This window comes from Hemicordylus capensis, chromosome 13, assembly GCF_027244095.1.
Source record: "Hemicordylus capensis ecotype Gifberg chromosome 13, rHemCap1.1.pri, whole genome shotgun sequence".
In the NCBI taxonomy this organism is placed as follows: Eukaryota; Metazoa; Chordata; class Lepidosauria; order Squamata; family Cordylidae; genus Hemicordylus; species Hemicordylus capensis.
The window spans coordinates 21,692,402-21,711,422 of NC_069669.1; the positions used below are offsets into that span (position 1 = coordinate 21,692,402).

General features: G+C 48.1%; 1 protein-coding gene across 1 annotated transcript in view; it reads right to left on the reverse strand.

The window, feature by feature from the left end:
- Nucleotides 1-1,100: 1,100 nt before the first annotated feature.
- CYTH3 (cytohesin 3) overlaps nucleotides 1,101-19,021 on the reverse strand; it is a 78,919-nt gene continuing 60,998 nt past the window's right edge. The window contains exons 7-13 of the mRNA XM_053275967.1: nucleotides 18,571-18,683; nucleotides 17,883-18,031; nucleotides 16,577-16,688; nucleotides 6,805-6,881; nucleotides 6,570-6,641; nucleotides 4,475-4,629; nucleotides 1,101-3,025 (exon numbers count right to left, since the gene is read on the reverse strand). Of these exons, the coding sequence (XP_053131942.1) occupies nucleotides 2,953-3,025; nucleotides 4,475-4,629; nucleotides 6,570-6,641; nucleotides 6,805-6,881; nucleotides 16,577-16,688; nucleotides 17,883-18,031; nucleotides 18,571-18,683 (751 nt within the window). The 3' untranslated portion in view covers nucleotides 1,101-2,952. The remainder of the gene's footprint in view (nucleotides 3,026-4,474; nucleotides 4,630-6,569; nucleotides 6,642-6,804; nucleotides 6,882-16,576; nucleotides 16,689-17,882; nucleotides 18,032-18,570; nucleotides 18,684-19,021) is intronic.

A 19,021-nucleotide genomic window follows, 5' to 3' on the forward strand; every position in this document is an offset into this window, starting at 1 on the left:
CTGAGCTAGAAAGAGCCCCCCAATATCTTTCTGCACTACCCAGGAATGGAACCCAGGTCACCCTCCTAGAGGCCCAAGAGGCTCACTGGAGCCCAGTGACTCTTGGAACTGCAGCAGGACACTTGCAATCTCTGAGACGCACTAGTACTCTCAAGTCAGCTGAGGACTGCACAAGGCCTTGGGGGGCCTTCCTCCTGCAAAATCCAAGGCCTGGCTTGCAATAGGCAGACTGCCAAGAGCCACAGAGGCTCCTGTGCATGCCTAGAAGCAGCCCACAGGATGGTCTGTGTGCAGGAGCGTCCACACCTGCACAGCCTGCAGGGCATGGACGACATTGGCAAGCTCCAGACCCTAGAACAGGCCTGCTCCACTTTGTCCCCACAGCTGGTTTTGGACTACAACTCCCATAATCCACAGGCACAGTGGCCAATAACCAGAAATGATGGGAGTTGTGGGCCAACATCTGTAGGAGGGCCGAAGTTGAGCAGCCTTGCCCGAGAAGCCTTAGGGGGAACCCAAGCTAGGTGCCCCTTGTAAAAGTGCGGTGAATTGACTTCCACAGCTGCTTCCCCCAGAAACTAAATGACTACCAAATCTCAATTTTTTTCAGAATTTAGCAGACTCCCTTAAGAAAGGTGGGGGGGGGGATCAGTGTTACTCACCATAAGTGGGCTGTCAACAGGATTGTCCTCGTTTGTGATGCTATTTGTATTCAGAATCCGCCCCTTGCTGGGAGGTTGCAATCCCTGAGCCCAGAAACAGCTTCCCCCAAATCAGAGCTTTGAAAGCCATCAAAAGGGGCTCCCCTCACTACCATCTGCAGTCCGAACCACAATGGCCTTGAGAGGGAGCCCCTTCCATTTTATAAAGTCCAACGCTTTCCTGTTGGGATGTTGTATAGAGATGTCGCTGCAGATATTAATGGTCCAAGACTATGTCAGGTTTTGCATAAAAAATAAAGGATTTTAAGGCTTCTCTTGGTTTACTGATATAGAGAAACTGAAGAGATTTCTAAGGGGAGGCTTTAGCTATGGACGAAGCAGAAAGATAAAAGACCTGATTTATTTCAAGTCAGACCAAAATTCCCTCCCTCCCTCCCTCGCTGGCAGCTGGTTCATTCAAACCTAGTTCCTTGAAGGCTCAGACAGATCTCTTGCCCAGTCCTAAGGGCTATTAACTGTAAGTGCCAGGAATTAAACCTAGGACCTTGGTCTCAAAGCATACACCAGCAGTGCTATCCGCAGAAAAGTCTTGCTGGATCAGGCCCAAGGAAGCCATCGAGTCCCGCATCCTGTTTCCCACAGTGGCCCACCAGATGCTGCTGGAAAGCCCCCAGGCAAGAGGTGAAGGCAGGCCCCCTCTCCTGCTGCAGTCGATCCCCTGCATCCTGCCTCTGAGCCTGGAGGCAGCCTCCAGCCATTCAGACTCGTAACCACTGGCAGACGTGTCCTCCATGAATTTGTCTAAGCCCCACCAGCTGTACCCAGCTCTTTTAACAAGGTAGCAGCAAATGTCCTCCAGGCCAGCTGCTGCTGAGTAGACAATCACTTCCTCCCCTTCCTCCTTTGCTTTTTACTCACAGACAATCTCTTCTTCTGTCACGGAAAACGGACGCGTGCACAGCTCCTGAGCTAGGGTAGGATGGGCCTCCTCGGCTAATTAGAATCGTGAGAACAGCCCTACGGTCTAAAAAGTCACATGGAAACATAACCCGGAGAGCCCACAGTTCCACACTGCTTAAGTTTCCTTCCCCCCCACCCCTTTTAAAAATTTCTATACCTACAGCCCTCAGCTAGTTACCGCAACCAACTGTACCCACACATCTTCATTAAGACAGAATCGAAACCCAGTGCTGAATCAGGCCCCTTCTGCAAAAGGGAGTTAACACAAAAACAAATTACATTTCTGATTCCTGACAGATTGGTCTCTCTCCGTTAGCAAAATAATGAAAATACCTCTCTCTCTCTCTCAATCTCTCTCTCTCACACACACAGACACACACACTTTTTGGCTTGTTCCCAGAAAAAAAAAATTAAATCTTTACCTTCCTGCATGGCAATAAATTACGAGAGCAGTTAAAGCTAAAGTTTTTTGAGTAACTTTTACACCAGTCAGGGTGAGGGATGCTACTAAGCACCTTACTTCATGATCTGACAGCCATTTTTAGAGAGCAGGATGTATTTACAGAAGTGTAGGAATATGGCAGAAGATGGTAGACAGAATTCATATCTGAGAAAGGCAATGCCATTGTTTCCGGCTAACATCTGGAGAAGAGAAACAGCACACTTCAAAGGCATCTAGAACCTGAAGACAAGCTACAGAGATCCTGCCCACGGACACGAACGTCACCTTTTCATCTTTGGGGAGCCTCCGATTTTCAGTGTGTCTCCAGCTGCTTGTGAGGAGGTGGTCTCTATATAGCTGCCAGACTAGAGTTTTTTTAAAAAATGTAACCAAACTATGCATCATTAGGTTGGAGGGCAGAGATTCCCAAGAACAGCGCAGCAGGCTGGGGGCTCGTGGCATACCAAGCCATCACGGCGCCAAGGCCTCTGTCTTGCAAAGGAGAAGCGGGGTCTGGAGAGCGGTTTTGCATACGGGAACAGAAGTGGCAAGCCCTCTGCCTCAGCTCAGCAAGGCATTAAGAGCTTGGGCAAAGGGCCCACAGAACAGGAGATTGGCTTGATTACCTACCATCGTATCAAGTCTGGTTTTGACTCCTGGTTCAACAATACAGAAAGCGGCAGGTAAGGCTTCTACGTCTTCAGTCCACAAAAAAGGTCCGTGGGCCTGAAAGCTTCTTCCAGGAGCTTCCAAGAATAGAGGGGCATAGAAAAGGCAGGTGGTGCTGGAGGTGAGCAGCTATGCTTCCAGTAAGGGCCTTGGGAATTCACGGTCTCTCTGCAGTCTGGCTACGCTCCACAAGAGTCCTATTTTTTTATTTTTTATTTGCTATTTTTTATTTGCGATTCTTCTCTTCCTGGTTGCCAGCATATCATAAAAGGGGTCCCTGCTGATACTCGCCCTAGCAGAAGAAGAGACATCCCATTAGTTTTACCACATGTCGATTTGTTGTTAGTCACACACTGCCTCTTTTCTCAAGGTACACAAGAATCAAACCAAACCACAATTAACACAAGCCACCATTTAGCAACTACCTTCATACCACAGTTTCTTATTTTGCCTTTGGTCACAAGCCACGGCTTGTCAGTTCAGACATCAAGCCAAACTGCAGTCAAGCGTCCTTAACCATGGTTCAGCCTGATATGCTGATTTACCAAGCAGGCTGAACCATGGCTAAGACAATCTTCCAAACCATCATTTTAGAGGATTGTGAAGAACACACTGAACTGCACTGCACTGAGACTGAACTCTCCCTGCTGCACTAACACACTCTTATCTGGACAAAACAGGAAACCGGTTAGCTCTGGCAGCTTGTGCAGGCCTGAAACTTGCTGTGGTCATTCTGCTCATGAGCCTCCAGGTCATGGCTTAGACAAGGGGCTGAATTCAGCCACCGATCAGGAGAGGTAAACTCCTACTTCCAGCAGGAAACCTCCCCACAGTCAACTTGACACTTCCACATAACGCACAATGACCTGGGGGATGACAAAGAAACTCAGTTCTGAGCACTTTTAACCATGATGAAAAGGCCTGGAAACAGGCACGGAGCCAGCCAAACAGTGGTCTGGGTCCGGCCCCACGCGACAGCCCGTCTAACGACATCCCGTGCGCGTGACATCCCGTGCGCGGGGCGTGGCTGAGCCCTGAGAGAATCCCATCCCCATCGACGAGCGAGCATTACGGTTTCCCCGTCTTTTTCAGGCAGCGTTTGCTGCCTGAAAGCATCTATTTCTCTTCCTTTCCCTCTCTGGAGGAAGAGAAAGGGAAATAGATGCTTTCAGGCAACAAAAGCAAAAGCTGCCTGAAAAGGACAGGGAAGGGAAGTGCTCGCTCGGGGCTCTTAATAGCCTGGCTGTAGGTGTGGGGAGTTCGTTTGTGGCTCTTCCAGAGCCCGAGCCACGCCCCCCTGGGGGCTTCAGCGGCCCCTACCATTGGCGGCCCAGGGTTCTTTGAACCCGTTCGCACAACGGTGGCTACGCCCCTGCCTGGAAAATGTTAGTGCAGGCATTCAAGGAGACCTGCAGATTTTTTGTGTTGCCAAAAGTAACTCCACCAGACTCCATCCTTCCCAGTCCAAATGCTTGTGCGTGTTAAATGGGTCTTTGCCTTGGAATTTGCCATCTCTGAACTCCACTGCCCTCCTTTTTGATTACTGAGGGGGAAAGAAACTCCAGCTCTTTGTCTACGGACTCCCTGCATGCCAGCCCCTGAGACTGCCCACGTTACTAAGGCTGGTTTGGTTCCAAAGTGCACGGGACACCAGGAGAACCTGGTGGCGGACAGTCCTCTGCATTTCCACATGGGCCAGCACAGGGAGCCCGGAAGCCAAGCTGGCTCAGTCACTACTCACTTGATTGATTTGATCCACTCCTCTTTTTCCTCAGGGGTGGGAGCCGATATCCTGTAAACCACGTGGTTGCCTTCCACCACTCGTCCATCCGCTTCCGTTTTGCAGGCTTTTATGACTTGCCCTTTGTGGCTGGGGTTATACAGCTCAAAACAGTTCTAAGGAGACACAAAGCAATCCAGGGTTGAGGCTGTCCTGCATGAGCTATACCAAAACCAGTGAAGCCATCCACCTTGAAGATGAAGGGAGAAGAGCTGGTCTTGTGGTAGCAAGCAGGAATCGTCCCCTTTGCTAAGCAGGGTCTGCCCTAGTTTGCATTTGGATGGGTGACTACATGTGAGCACTATCTGCTGAAAGATCTTCCCCTGAGGGGTTGGGGCCGTAGCTCAGTGGAAGAGCTTGTTTTTGACATGCAGCAGGATCCAGGTTCACTCCCTGGCAGCATCTCCAGCTAAGGCTGGGGAAAACTCTTGCCTGGAACCTTGGAGAGCCACTGCCAGTCAGTGTAGACAATACTGAGTAGAAGAACCAAGGGTCTGACTCAGTATAAGGCAGCTTCCTATTTGATTGCATTTCTTACAGTTTTATATTGCCCCATTCAAAAGAGTCCCTGGGTGGTTCACAATCTAAAACATTAAAACTAATTTTAAAAATACAAATATAAGCTCTAAAACCCAAAGCTTCAAAACTAAACTAAAAGCCTGACTAAATAGGTATGTTTTCAGGTTGTTCTTAAAAACACTAAGATAAGGGGAAACTCTAATTTCATTAGGAAGCCCATTCTAGAGTCCCGGGACAGCTGTAGAAAAGGCCCAGTTTCGAGTCGCCACCAACCAAGACCGGACCTCCTTGGATGATCTTAACAGGAGGCAGGGTTGATGAAGGCGGCGGCATACAGCAAAGGCGTTGCGAGGCATAGCATTTACAAGCCCACCACGCACACCTGTCCGTGGAGAACCAAACAGCTGGGCATGCTGCTCCCCCAGAAGGGACTTTCAAGCAAGTGGAAGAGGCTGGGGTTAGGCCATTACGCCAAGTTTCTGGGCAGCAAACCTCAGAAGAGCAGAAGGTCCACAGTGCTCCTTCGCCTACTCTCGTCCCTTCTAGGTATGGCGGATCCTGAAGTCCCCTGTGCTTCCCACAAGGAAAACTCACTCCAGCAAGTCCTTGGGAAATAGAGCCCCGGCTTATTAAAAGTAGCCGCTGGCAGTCTGACACTTGCTAGTCATGAAGGAGAGACATTTGGCAATTGAAGGGAGGCATCTATCAGGCTAGCCAGTGATGGCTTTTGCTAATCCCAACGCTATGTCTTAATTCTGCTGAGCCACCAAACAAGGTATGGTATGTCCCGAGCAAATATGGTATAATTAATGTGTACCAGCAGCAAGGTGGATGGACTCGATTACAGCAGCAATGAATGCACCACTGAGAGGCCTTCAAGGCCAAGTGGAAGACGGATCATCCTGGAGAGAATCTCTCTCTGTGGTCGCTAAGAGTCGACACTGACTTCATGGCACTTAATCGATCGATCAATCAATCAACGTGTGCAAGGCCAGCTCTGGTTTTCTGTTATCTTTATGTACATTTTCTTGTCCTCTCCATAGACTATTCTGGTCAGAGTTTATCTTTTTATTTATTCTTCTGTTAATGTAAAAACCATTTAAACAAGCGAGTGAGCAAGCCATTCACCTACAAGACTGGATCGCGGTACAACATCAGGGCTACCAATGGCTACCAGCCTTGATGGCTGTGTATCTCCATCAGGCTCAGAGGGGACATGACGCCCTTGAACACCAGCTGCCGGGAGCACCAACAGGAGGGGCCATTGCGGCCCTTCCCCCTCTGGTGGGCTTCCCAGATGCACCCGATCGGCCACTGCATGAAGCTGGGTCCTTGGCCTGACCCAGCAGGGCTTTCCCTGTGTTCTTACCGACAGCGTGGATGGCTCTTCAGAGTGCACGGAGACACAACCCACCAAGGATGCCTCCAGTGCAATTGCCACTCAAATGAAAGGTAAAAGCTGGGCTTCTCCTATTCAATTCAGCTGATTTTAAAAAAGGAGAAGTTCTTGGGAGAATGGGATAAGGGGGAGTCTTACTGGCTTTCTCGGATCCTCAACTTCTCTTATGCTGAGATTCTCCAAAGGGATAATACCTCGGGGTTCTTTGTCCTGTGAGGTCAAGGAGAGACAGCGGTCAGTACGTTTTATTTAGCACATATACATCTTCTGTTCACCAGGCAGCCCACAATGAAACACAATGACTACCCAAACAACAAACAGCATCAATTTCTTGGCTTAGGAGGGATATCACGATTTGCAGTGACGCACTCACCGTTGTGAATTCAAAGTAATACAAGCAATTATCGGTCAGTATAAACCATCTCCTCTTCCACGTTTTCACTCTTCCCCCTGCAAGAGATCAGGCACCCCTGAGTGACACCAGCCTTATCACCAAACTTGTGTGCTACAGACAACAGTGGTAATGTTGTTACCTTGTTACTGCATTAAAGGGTCAGCTTTATCCAAAGAGAGCCTCAGTGCTTAGTTGGAAATGGACAGATGAGCCACGGTTAAGTGAATTTAAGGGTTACTGGGGATTTTCTCCTGTTCCTAAGATTGCATTGTGGGATTATGTTGCTGGACTGTCACCTTCACCGCACCCGAAAACGCAGCCTTCTGTCTTCCCCTCCCTCCAGTCTCCAGAACTGTGTCTTCTTCATCAAAGCACTCAGGATGCATTCTCCACATTCCACACCCAGTGTCAATCCAGCCTCAGAGCCCTCACGAGAACTGCTCCTACTTAGGAAGGGAAGAGTGAGCACCACAAAGGATGGGACCTCTGCAGGGCGCTGGGCACCACCATTCCATCTAGTGGCAACGACCTTCATGTTTTGAGGAACGTACCTGGAGCCACCGGTGTTTATGTAGGGCAGGAATGGAGTGCTCCTGACCTTGTGAATGGCGACACCCAGCACCATGAAAATGGTGTCCTGGGAGAGCTGCATCTTTGCACCTGTCAACCTCAGCCGAGGGTGCCTGATCTCATGTTCTCCCATTCCTTTTGGGAGAGAGAAGGTTCATGAACATTGGCTGAACTGACAGCTTCTCAACAGGGTTTCCTAGATGTTGTTGACTACAACTCCCATCATCGCCAGATGCAATGGCCTTTGGCTGGGGATGATGGGAGTTGTAGTCAACATTTGGAAATCCTTGTTACAGGGAACACGGCTTCTCACATTCTTTTTTAAAGGAACAGAAATACTCAGTCATATTGACTTCTGATGATGTATGAACCAGGCATGATTTTATATATATTTATTTATGTATTCATACCCAGTCTGGAGACTTTCAGAGCAGTCTACAATATAAAACACAATCTAAATATTTAACAGTACACATCTTTCTCCACCAGATGATTCACAGTCTGACAAGCTACTCTCTTAAGGAGCTCAAACGTTTTTGTTTACACACTTCTCCTCTACGTATTAATGTTGACACTCCTTCTCAAAATACTCAAAGCTACTATCTAATAAACCCTTCAAAGTGAACCTGAAAGTTACCACGTGACAACGACAATTCCACATACACTTGCTTGGGAGCATGCCCCATCGGCCAAAGCACGACTAACTTCTGAGTACACACACACAGGATCAGGTCCTGCACCAAATGGAAACCAGCGATCAAAGTGCAAACTGTATTTCCCATCACTTTCCCCATGTGCCTTCAGTCAGTCATACAACCTGAGTGGGACTTTGTAGAAGGAAATAAAGCAGCTCTCAGACTGCAAGAGGCATTTTACTCAGCACGATGTGGTCAACCACCAAGACCCCAACTTCCGCTTTGGGAGCATATTTCACATGGCAGAGCTTTCATCTGCAAGCCAGCCACGTCGGTCGTCAGGACTTGAGGTGCCGACACTAAACCTCATAAGGCTATTTTGTAAAAGAACTTTGCAGAGGCTTCAAGAACTGCATTACAAATGCTTCCGAGACACAGAGGATGGCCCAGCAAGCCAGAAAGCTGGTTTGCGCCCTCAGCTGCTCAGCTCACATGTGCACTTCCCAGCTTAGATGGGTTAGCTGCATACTCTGCACTACGGCTACATCTGTTTTACAGGCATGGTCTTTATCTTCCCACTGTGGACAACCTCTCTATACAATTGCCCATTTGTCCAAAAATACTGGCAGGGCTTGACAAATCCCAGGCGCCAGGGAGCCATGGCACCCAGAAATTTACCCATGGCACCTAGACGAGGATATTCAGAGCCCGAGGTATTTGCCTCTCCCCACAGGGGATGTGCATACGTCTCTCTAGCTTCTCCAGCGCTCCTCTTTCCCACTGAGCTGCCAGGCAACTTGAAATTAAAGAGTTCAAGGTACCCTCTCCCTGATCCCCTTGGTGGCAGTTCCGGTAGGCACTGAGCGAGGGATTCAGGACTAGCAAGCGGCAAACAACTGCCCGAGAACTACCAGGGATCCTTCAGATGACGGAGCTGCCCTGATTGCTGTTAGGCGGAAATTCTGCTACTTGGAGAGGAGAGTCACAGGCTACTTATAACAGAGTCTTCTCATCCTAGCCAAAAGGCCTTGGGACGCATTTACCCCTCAATTCCGGGTTAGCTAAAGTTCCAGCAGGGTTACACCTTGGGCTCCTACTCCACATTCACTTTGACTGTGGTCTGCAACCAGGAGAACATGAACCCCTGGGCGTATTTTTAAGGCTTGCAAGGGGTATTCAGAGACCTCCCGCCTCCCTGACCCACTGAGTAGGGATTAGGACGCAGCTGGGTTGGCTCCTGATCTGAGGACTCGTCTCAGCTTCAAGCAGCAGAGGTGCACTTGGCTCATTTTGGAGCCTGGACTGAAAGGCCTTTGGAGGCCGCTCCTCCCTTGAAAATTAAGCATCATTATGCTCCGCCGGGAGACCACGCCACCTAGGACAGACTGAAGAGGATTTGGGGGCCCCCGGGGGCTGTGGATGCCCTGGACTTCAGCCCCCAAGTCCAGGGGTAAGAGCGCCTCTGACTTCAAGCCCACTCCAGGAGGGAAGGCAGAGAGGGGAGCAGTGTCAGGCAACCTCCCCCTCCCTCTCTCCCCATCCCCTTGCTATTGAAATTAGGACTCATGAGTAACTTAGTCTGGATGTAAACCAGCGATTGCAACAGCCTGTCTCAAAACTACAGCACTTAAATGTGTGAGAGAGAGTGAGTGCGCGCGCGCACACACACACACACACACACTAAAAAAGTCTGAAAACCCATGCACTAAAAGATGAGAAAACACACTCCATACACACACATGCAACGAAAGGGTAGGGAGACGGAGACCACACCCTCCTCCCATATTTCTGGCAATCTTTGAGCAGGCCATTCCTATGGTCCATAGGATGGGCCTCAAAGCCCGGCAAACTGTCTCCTTTGTGTTCAAACGGTATTCTTTGCTGTCCCAAACCACTGTGGGCCCGGGGGGAGGAATCAATGCAAGCTATGGCTCTTGATGCTGTCACTATGCAGGCCGGGTGTCTCCAGCGTTAAGAGACTTTAGGGTTGCATCACCCCCTCTGCCTCCTTCATTTACCGGTTCTTTAATCTCATTAGGCTTCACTCTCAGCATTGCCAATCTTGTTACCGCACACCACACACCGTGAACATGAGGCTCTCATTAAACAGTACAGTTTGCCCAAGGATTAATCATCTTAAATGGATTACGCTGCCAAATCCAGGGCAGAGAGACATAAAATCCTCTGCAACTCTTCCTCAGTCAAGAAAGATTCGCATCTGTGGGCTTGCTTATTGGAAATACATTAAAAGAAAGGTACCCTAAACTACAGAACAATTGCAGGAATACTAGTTATCCTGTTAATACAACAACATTTACTGGGTAAATACACCTGCATTTACCCACAAGTAAGAAGACTCTGAATTTAAAGACAACCTCCCAATTTCTAACATCAAAGAACTTGAGGTGGGGCGGTGGGGACGGAACCTAGTCTTGGATTCAGGTAAAGATGCTATTTTCTCTATTGGACTGCAATGTAAACTTGCCAAGTTAGAATTGCACTGAATCATCTCTAAATGCTAGAAGCAAAGGATTACAGAGCTCTCAGGAACAACCCAATGCTACTCTTAGGTAACACTCATGTGTATCTCTTGCTTTCTGCCACACATGGGACTGCAGTCCTTAAGAGAAAACCCTTCCAGTTGGGAGTGGTCAAGTGGCAGAAAGAGAGGATGGGCTGGATCTGGAAGGCGGAGCAGATAAAATGATGGCTAGCTGTTGACCCAACATGGGTGGCCCTAGGAGTCAACCACAGAGAAGGTGATTCTCCTCCTCCCCATCTTAATTCAGTAAGGTGTCAGCAGCCTGATCAAACTCCCACTCAAAATCATTGGCAAGGATGCTGAACTCAGACCAGACCCAAGAGGTGGTAATGAGAAGCAGGAGAAGAAAGCCAACATCTGCATATACTTATCATAGCTTGCCATTCTCTCCAGGTTGGGCAGCAGCGAGACAGGAAGATGCTGAAAGGCATCATCTCATACTGCATGGGAGGAGGCAATAGTAAACCCCTCCTGTATTCTACCAAAGAAAACCACAGGGCTCTGTGGGCACCAGGAGTCGAAATCAACTTCACAGCACACTTTACCTTTACCTTACACTGACTGGCAGCAGATCACTATGGCTTCATGCAGGAGTCTTTCCTAGCCATACCTGGAGATGCCAAGGATTGAGCCCGGAGCCTTCTGCATGCAAGAAGATGCTCCACCACTGAGTTATAGCCCTGTCCCCTAAGGGGAATATCTTACAGCAGGCAGATGTAGTCACCCATCCAAATGCAAACCAAGGCAAGACTGGTTCTCCACCTCAAGTGCCACTGTCACCATGGCATGCCACTGGAACCCAAATACCAGGCTCTGCAGTAGAGCTCCTCCCTCTCCAGCCAACGATTGGGGGAGTGGGTAAAGTAAAGAAGTTGTGCCATCAAGTCGATGTCGACTCCAGTGTGGGTAGGAAGACACAAAGCCAGCAACACGTCATGCATTCAAGTGCTAAATGCAGTGGGCCCAAGTGCTGATGCTGGAGCCCAAGACCAAGACGACTTTCGACAGGCAAGAACTCTCCTGGCCTTAGGGCTGTGACTCCCTTTCCTGTCAAGCTTGTTTTGGCCCTACCTGGGAGCTAAAGCAGAGAAGCATTTCCCAAAGTAAACTGTTGATTACTCCACAGTAGAGAAGGCATTATATAATCTGTGGACGATGCTAAAAGCAAAGGCAGAAAAGAAGAGCATTCCCTACAAAGGGTACGTAAGTGCACTCTCCAAAACCCGGCAAATGACAACAGAAGCCATGTTACCAGGAAATAACTGGAAGCAGCTAAGCGAAGTGAAACTTTAGAGCACAGAAGAAAAGCTACAGAGCAGCATTCTTCATTTATGGGTCATCTCATTAAAAAAGCAAGAGATTAGGTGTCAAGATGACCTAAGCAACTCGTGAAAAACAGTAAATGAGGTACATTAAGTGTTATGTCAAGATTTAAAGGTCTTGATTGCCAAAACAAGCTTTTTGTTTGTAATCCAAACACTTTTTAAAGTGCTCTCTCAATAGGGTTGTCAACTGTCCCTCATGATGCAGGATGTCCCTTATTTCAGGGACGAAATGTCGGTCCCTATAGGGACAGCATTTGTCCCTCCTTGATTCAATAGCATGTAATTCAATTACAAATATGTCAATGATACTCAGGCTCTTGATTACCACGGCAGACACCTCCCAGCCCCCAAGCCAGTTCCCACAAACATGTGTCCCTCATTCTGGCAATGAAATGTTCAAAACCCTATCTCTCAAAGTCCCATGGACTCAACGTAGAGGGCATTTCCTTGAAAGTTGAAGACCACCCATTCTTGCAGCTCTGTCTCTCTTATTAGAGCCTTATTGCTATTCTTGTTTCTTTCGTGTGTATATTAACCGAGTATAGTTGATAGATAGTAATCATCTATCCTCAACAAAAAATTGAGGATTCTCAGGTGTTGCTCTTAGTAATCAACACCTGAGAATCCTCAATTTTTTGTTCCAAAATATCTAATGTAACTTTAAAATGCTTGTTCCTTTTTAAGAGAGCATTTTTTTAAATAACAAAAGCTTTAAAAAGCACTCTCTCTTTCCATAGGAGCCTCTAGATCAACTGAGAAACTTTTAGGATGGTTCGCAAGGAGGAAGAAGCATAAAAAAATCATAAACATAAACATAATTTTGAGTCTGAAGAGAAAAAGCATGAATCCAGACAGAACAGCTAAATGATGCTGATAAGAACTTGCTTGATAAAGAACATCCATGTAGTAGAAAGTAGTTGACTCATTCTTTACAAGAAAATTAAAATATTTTAGGAAACTACTATTTACATATTTAGATAGCCAGATACTTAGAAGACTGATATTCCTGCTCCTTGCAGTCTAATTCACATGGCCCACTGCAAATCAGTTAATACCCCACGGAAAGGGCAAAAATAGATAGTCAGAAAGCGAACATATTTATCTCTTGAGCAGAAAAGAAAATAATTAAAGCCAGACCTCCGTTATTTACAACAAATACTTTAGTACCAGACAGTTTAGCTGAGTTATTGCCAGCAGACAACTGTTGGGAAAGAAAAAAGCCACCCTAATGCTCAAGAATTACATCCCAGAATTTGTCGCCTGCGAGATCCTTGTTCAGCCGAAATGTCTAAGGGAGGACATGAAGCAGAAGTTTCCCTCCAACCACCGCCCTTCAGTTGGCCCAACACTAATCCTTATGCAATGCCTGCTATCCAACCCAAAATAAACTCCTGTCTGAAGCTCTTAGCAAGATCTTTGGCCAGGCTGCAGCAGGCTGCAATCCTCTTGCAAACACCCACTTTCAATTACATCACATATCAGGAGGCACCTGAACTTGTGCAGCTTCTGAAACTAGCAATTCCAAAATTCTCTGCAGGTCTTGGATCTTGGAAGAGCCATTTAGCCATTTAGGGGCATATAAAATTAACCCTCTGTTAATCAACTGAAAGTGACCGACTCCTAGATTTCAGAAAGTGGCCCAATTCAGACCAAGCACAAGGGCTGCCTGCCTGGCATCAGGAGAAAGGGACACTTTCATTCTTCCTCAGTTTACAGCAGCCTCGAAATTTGCCAGGCAGCAATTGCCCTGCTGGATGCTAATCTCAGTCAGGCAGTTTTTTGACAGGACAATACTGAGCAGCTGCATGCCTGGCTAGCGAGAGAAAGTTTGGAGCTACCATCTCCTTCCTTCAAGGGTATTGACCTTTTCAGATAACATGAAAGGAACCAGATAACAGGATGGTGCCACCAGAGTCTACTCTTTCCTGGGGTCCAGGACGGGCAGGGGCAGGAAAACGGCCTTGTGCTCATCTCTGTAGGAGCAGAGGACGACAGGAATCCATCTCTACCTCCCTGCTTCTCTTGGGCTTACCAGCTCAGAAGGCAAGCACTGGCCAGGGCAGCAGACAGGCAGGAGTGAATGGGCGACCACCCTCTCAATAACCATTTGCAAGACAGCTTAGCTCTTGGAGCAAAAAAATACCAGATTTCTGGTTCACACTGCCACTGACGCCCAAGAGAACATAGGAAGCTGCCCAATACCACTGGTCCATCTCGCTCACTACTGTCTACTACACCACGGCTGCTCAACTTCGGCCCTCCTGCAGAGGTTGGACTACAGCTCCCATAACCCCCGACTACTGGCCACTATGGCGGGGCTGAAAGGAGCTGTAGTCCAGAAACAGCTGGCGGGCCAAAGTTGTGTGACGGGCAGCGGCCCTCCAAGGTTTCAGGCAGGAGTTTCTCCCAATTCTACTTGGAGATGTGAGGGGTTGAAGGTTGAATCCCCGGAGATGCCAAGAACCGAACCTGGGATCTCCTTTATGCAAGCATGCAGATGCTCTTCCCCTGAGCTATGCCCCCATCCCCTAAGGGCAGGCCTGCTCAACTTAGGCCCCTCAGCTGTTTTTGGACTACAACTCCCATAATCCCCAGCCACAGTGGCCAACATCTGCAGGAGGGCTGAAGTTGAGCAGGCCTGCTTAAGGGGAATACCTTACAGTGCTCACATGTAGTCTCCCGTCCAAATGCAAACCAAGGCAGACCTTGCTTAGCAAAGGCACCAACTCATGCTCATTACCACCAGACCAGCTCTCCTCCCCAATGAGAGAGTCACTGCAAAGCCCTTCTTCCCCACCTTACATACAACAGCAGACTGATCTTAAAAGCCACTGTAAAAGTGGGCTGTGTCAATCACCACTGTACGGTCAAGTGTACCAGTAATAATAAGACAAAAGGCTGCTCTTTGATGCAACTTTCTCATGAAGCCCACATTTGTAACAAGCCACATCCATTTCAAACCAGCCTGCATGGAGTCAGCAGAGTCGGGGCCCAAAACAGCCAGCAAGCTGCCAACAGCTCCAGAGCCCCCTCGACCTAGACGGTCTCCTTTCTTTGTTTTTAAGAAATGACATGTGAAAACAAGCACAGGACAGCCAGCCTCTTGGCATATTACAGAGCTGGGATGGAAACACCGACTTGAAAAAGGAGCTAACATCTTGATACACAGCCCCTTCGGAAGACACAGGCAGACTGCCTCTCTTTGTAAATGCTGTGCTTTTACCATTAGCGTAACCCTCAGCAGGTGTGTTCTCACAACCAATATTGGGGTCAGAGCAATGCCCAGCCCAGGTAGCAGAGCCAGGGGCTCTCAATCAGCAGGCATGTAAGTTCAAAGATCCAAGGAGGAGGAGGAAGGGAGCGGGATGGCCCGGGAGGCAGGAGCTCGGGAGGACAGGTTTTCCTCCACCCTCAGTAAAATTCTGGGGACAGAATCTGGGTGGGGAGTACCCGTCCTACCCAGCTCCCGCCTCCGACATGATCACTCTGCCCTCATTCTACCTTGATCTCTGCAAACACATGGCCGCCGTTCGGCAGCATGCCTGCCCAGCTCTGCTACCCTGGTTGGGCACCTCCTCCGACCCCATTTCAGGTTGTGAGAACAAGCCTTGTGCGTCTGAATGATCACCCATGAATTATCCTGACTGCCAAACTAACAAGCATCAGCTGAGATAAATCTTGTGCTACCTCCATGGTATCTCACAGCACTGGGACAGCTTGCCAAGAACAGAGTGAAACAAAGCAGGCAAAACTTCTCGGGACCAGTCAAAGTCTGCCTCGGAGGTTATCGGGAGTAGGAAGGGAACACTGCAAGAGCTTGGCAGGAACCTGAATGGAGTACGTTAGGTGCATCACATCACACAAATATCCAGGAAGTGCCGTTGTCGCATTGAGCTCACCCAGTCGCACAGGGATCAATCAAGCTGCAGAGAACTGGTCCTTTGGGACTGAATCTCAAGGGGGACAGTTACAAACTGTAAAGCGTTTCAAATGGCTGAACAGATGGTTAACACTTCCGTCGGCTTCGCTGGACCAAAGTTAGTGATAGTAAGTGAAAAGCATGATAGGCCCACAAGCGCTGCAATAAAAGGGAAACTGAGCAAACAGAAAGAAAACGTAAAAGGCAAGGGGAGAATGAGCAACAGAAGAAGAGAGGGGCTAGAAAGCCGTCAGGTACGTACCTCCTAATGCAGAATAAGCAGACAGCCAGTCACAGAACAGAAAGGTGATAGGTCATAGGCCATAAGGAAAACAAGAAGGCACATTTAAACCACTCATTTAAAAAATCATAGCCCAAAACCAAACCAACAGAAATACAAGAATGGAAGAAAACTGAAGACACACTGGAATAACCTCTGGGAAACGAGACTAATTGTTTTGCACAGAAAACCTAGTCCTGTTACTACTACTGCATTCTCAGAAATGGTGTAAAGTAAATAGAGCTATTAGGTTTCAACCCCAAAATGATGGAAATCCCTCAACGCTGCTCATTTGAGAGTGAAGAATGCAGAGTGGCAAAAATACAGAAGACATCTAAAGGGGTTGGCAATATTTTCAGGGTGCATACTTTGAGCAGGAGTTAATACTAATTCCATTGCATCTGATGTATGCCACAGCAATGAAACCCCCCCACAAAGCAACACATGCTAATACACGAAAGAGAGCATCCACCTACTGACCTAATTTCAACAGCCAGCCTTCTCGATCCGGGTTAAAAAATGTATGGGTTAAATCATTTCCGTCATCCTCTGGAATTTTAAAGGGCTCGTTTTTAATGCTTTCATATAAATTCTGGAAGGAAATGGAGAAGAGAAGTTCAGCTACACTGTTGGACCTGGAAGGCACAGCCAAAAATCTACAGAAAGAACAAAGATCTCTGTCATAAGCCAGAGGAACAATTCTTTCCCAAGGAACAATTTGCATGGCTGTATTTACAGAGATTTTTTATTAAAGTTTTTACTTGTTTGGGGCTAGATGTTCACATGTTAGCCCAGACTTGTGAACTGCTCAACAAGCAGACAGATCATGGTAAAGCTCTCTGAAAGGAGAACACGGCTTAGGGCCCACAACCAGCGACCCACACAGAACCTTTCCAAATGCATCCAGTCCACATGTTAATCAGAGGACTGTGCCAATCTCTCTTTCTGAGGAGTGCCAATGCGTCAGAAAGGCAAGTCACAGACCTCCTTCAAATCTCCCCTTCAGAACATCTGCAGCTGCCCATACGAGGCGCACTCATATCTGAAAGAAGCGCAAATGTCTAGCTGGAATGAGAACACAGAGCTAGGGGATGTGGATGTTGGGTCTTCAAAGTTGGGTCTTCTGTTACCACCGTCCATGGTATGGACAGGTGGGGGGCCACTAGGGGGGAAACGTTTTGCAGGAATGATGGCACCCAGCTGGGTTACATCTGGAAAGACGTGATATTACTGAGTGACAGCCCATGTGCTATATTGTAGGGAGCTGTCTTATAATGAGTCAGATCCCTGGTCCAGCTAGCTCAGTGCTATCTTCTCTCTAAGTTCACAGGATTCGCTCCCAACCCTACCTGGAGATGCTGCCAGGGACTGAACCTGGGACCTTCTGCACACAAAGCAGATGTTCCACTACTGAGCTACAGCCCCATCCCCAGTGGGGATGTTAACTCCAAGGTTGGAGTTCAGACTGCGAAGGCCGGATTCAAATCCCCACTCAGTGACGAAGACCAATGGGCATTCTTGGGCCACGTCATTCTCTCTCAGCCTAGCCTACCTGGCAGGAGTGTTGAGAAGATAAAAGGAAGGGGGTCCAGGCATGCCACCCTTAGAGAGGGCAGGCTAAAAATAAAACAATCATACCGACCCCCCCGCCTCCCTGTACAACGATCAAATGCCACACACAGAGCAAGATCCCACAGATATCTGTGCCAGCGTGGGGGCACGTGTTCCTTGGCCCCACCTCAAAAGCACCAAGTCAGCAACCCTGCCATTTTAAAAAGCCACTTACCCGTAGCAGTTCTTCTGGGAGGTCCCCGCCCTCATTGATACCTCGATTCATAGATATAAACCGCTCAACCGTTGGTTTGTCTTTTACGTTGTGGTTGTGTAGACTAGTGTTTAACATAATGATTGCAAAAGACAGCACGTAGCATGTATCTGAAATGGGACATCAAAGCCGAATGAGTTCTCTGCAAAGCACTTTGTAAAACCAGCCCCCAGCTAGTTCTGAATAAGTAAGCGAGCTCACGAGAAACACTTTCTCTTCCCCTACAAGCCCCAGCAGAAAGAGAGAGGAAGAAGCCAGCATACACATACCGATACACGCACACTTCTGCGGGGTGCCTCAGCTAAAGGTTTGTGACACAAGGGGTGCACAGGAGGGAACACAAACACAAATTACGGGACCACTAAACCGTAGTTGGGCATTACAGCTTAACTGAATGTGGAGCTTTTATCCCAAACCTCCTTTACCGCCCCTTCCAACAGCTTTTAGAATCTTTGCAGGCCATGCATAAACAAAATTCAGCGCAGAACCAGATCTTTTTATTTCCCACAGGTGCCTTTGGTTCATGCAATAAGAACCCAGAAGATGTCTACAAGATTTCCAGCTTGCTTCCTGTCCTCAATATTTCATCCCCAGCAGCACCTGTGACATAATGGGAGACAAGCTGAAGAGGAAAGCCGTCAACACTCACCTGTAGACTGAAAGACTCCAGGGTTACAAAGGCAATAACGTGAAGCAAATGCTTCCATCATACGATCAATCTTTTGAGCCTCTCCTGGAAGCCTGAAACTCCACAGGAACTGTCTGCAAAAGGCGGGGGGGGGGCACAAACATTGCCGTCAGATAAGATCCACTGCAGCATTACTCATCCAACATTGTCTGATTACTACTCTAACCAGAAATGTAATGTCTGTATATCAGAGTTTATTTAAAATGTTTCCGAACACAAATTTTGTAGCCTACCAGCTTACCCAAAACACTGTTTAAAGGAGATCCTTTCCTCTTTCCTCCATAGCAGATGTGAACTATCAGGAGGAAGAGCCATAGTTCAGTGGCAGAGCGTCTGCTTTGCATACAAAAGGTCCCAGGTTCACTTCCTGGCAGCATCTCCAGGCAGGCGAGGGAAGACTCTCGCCTGAAAC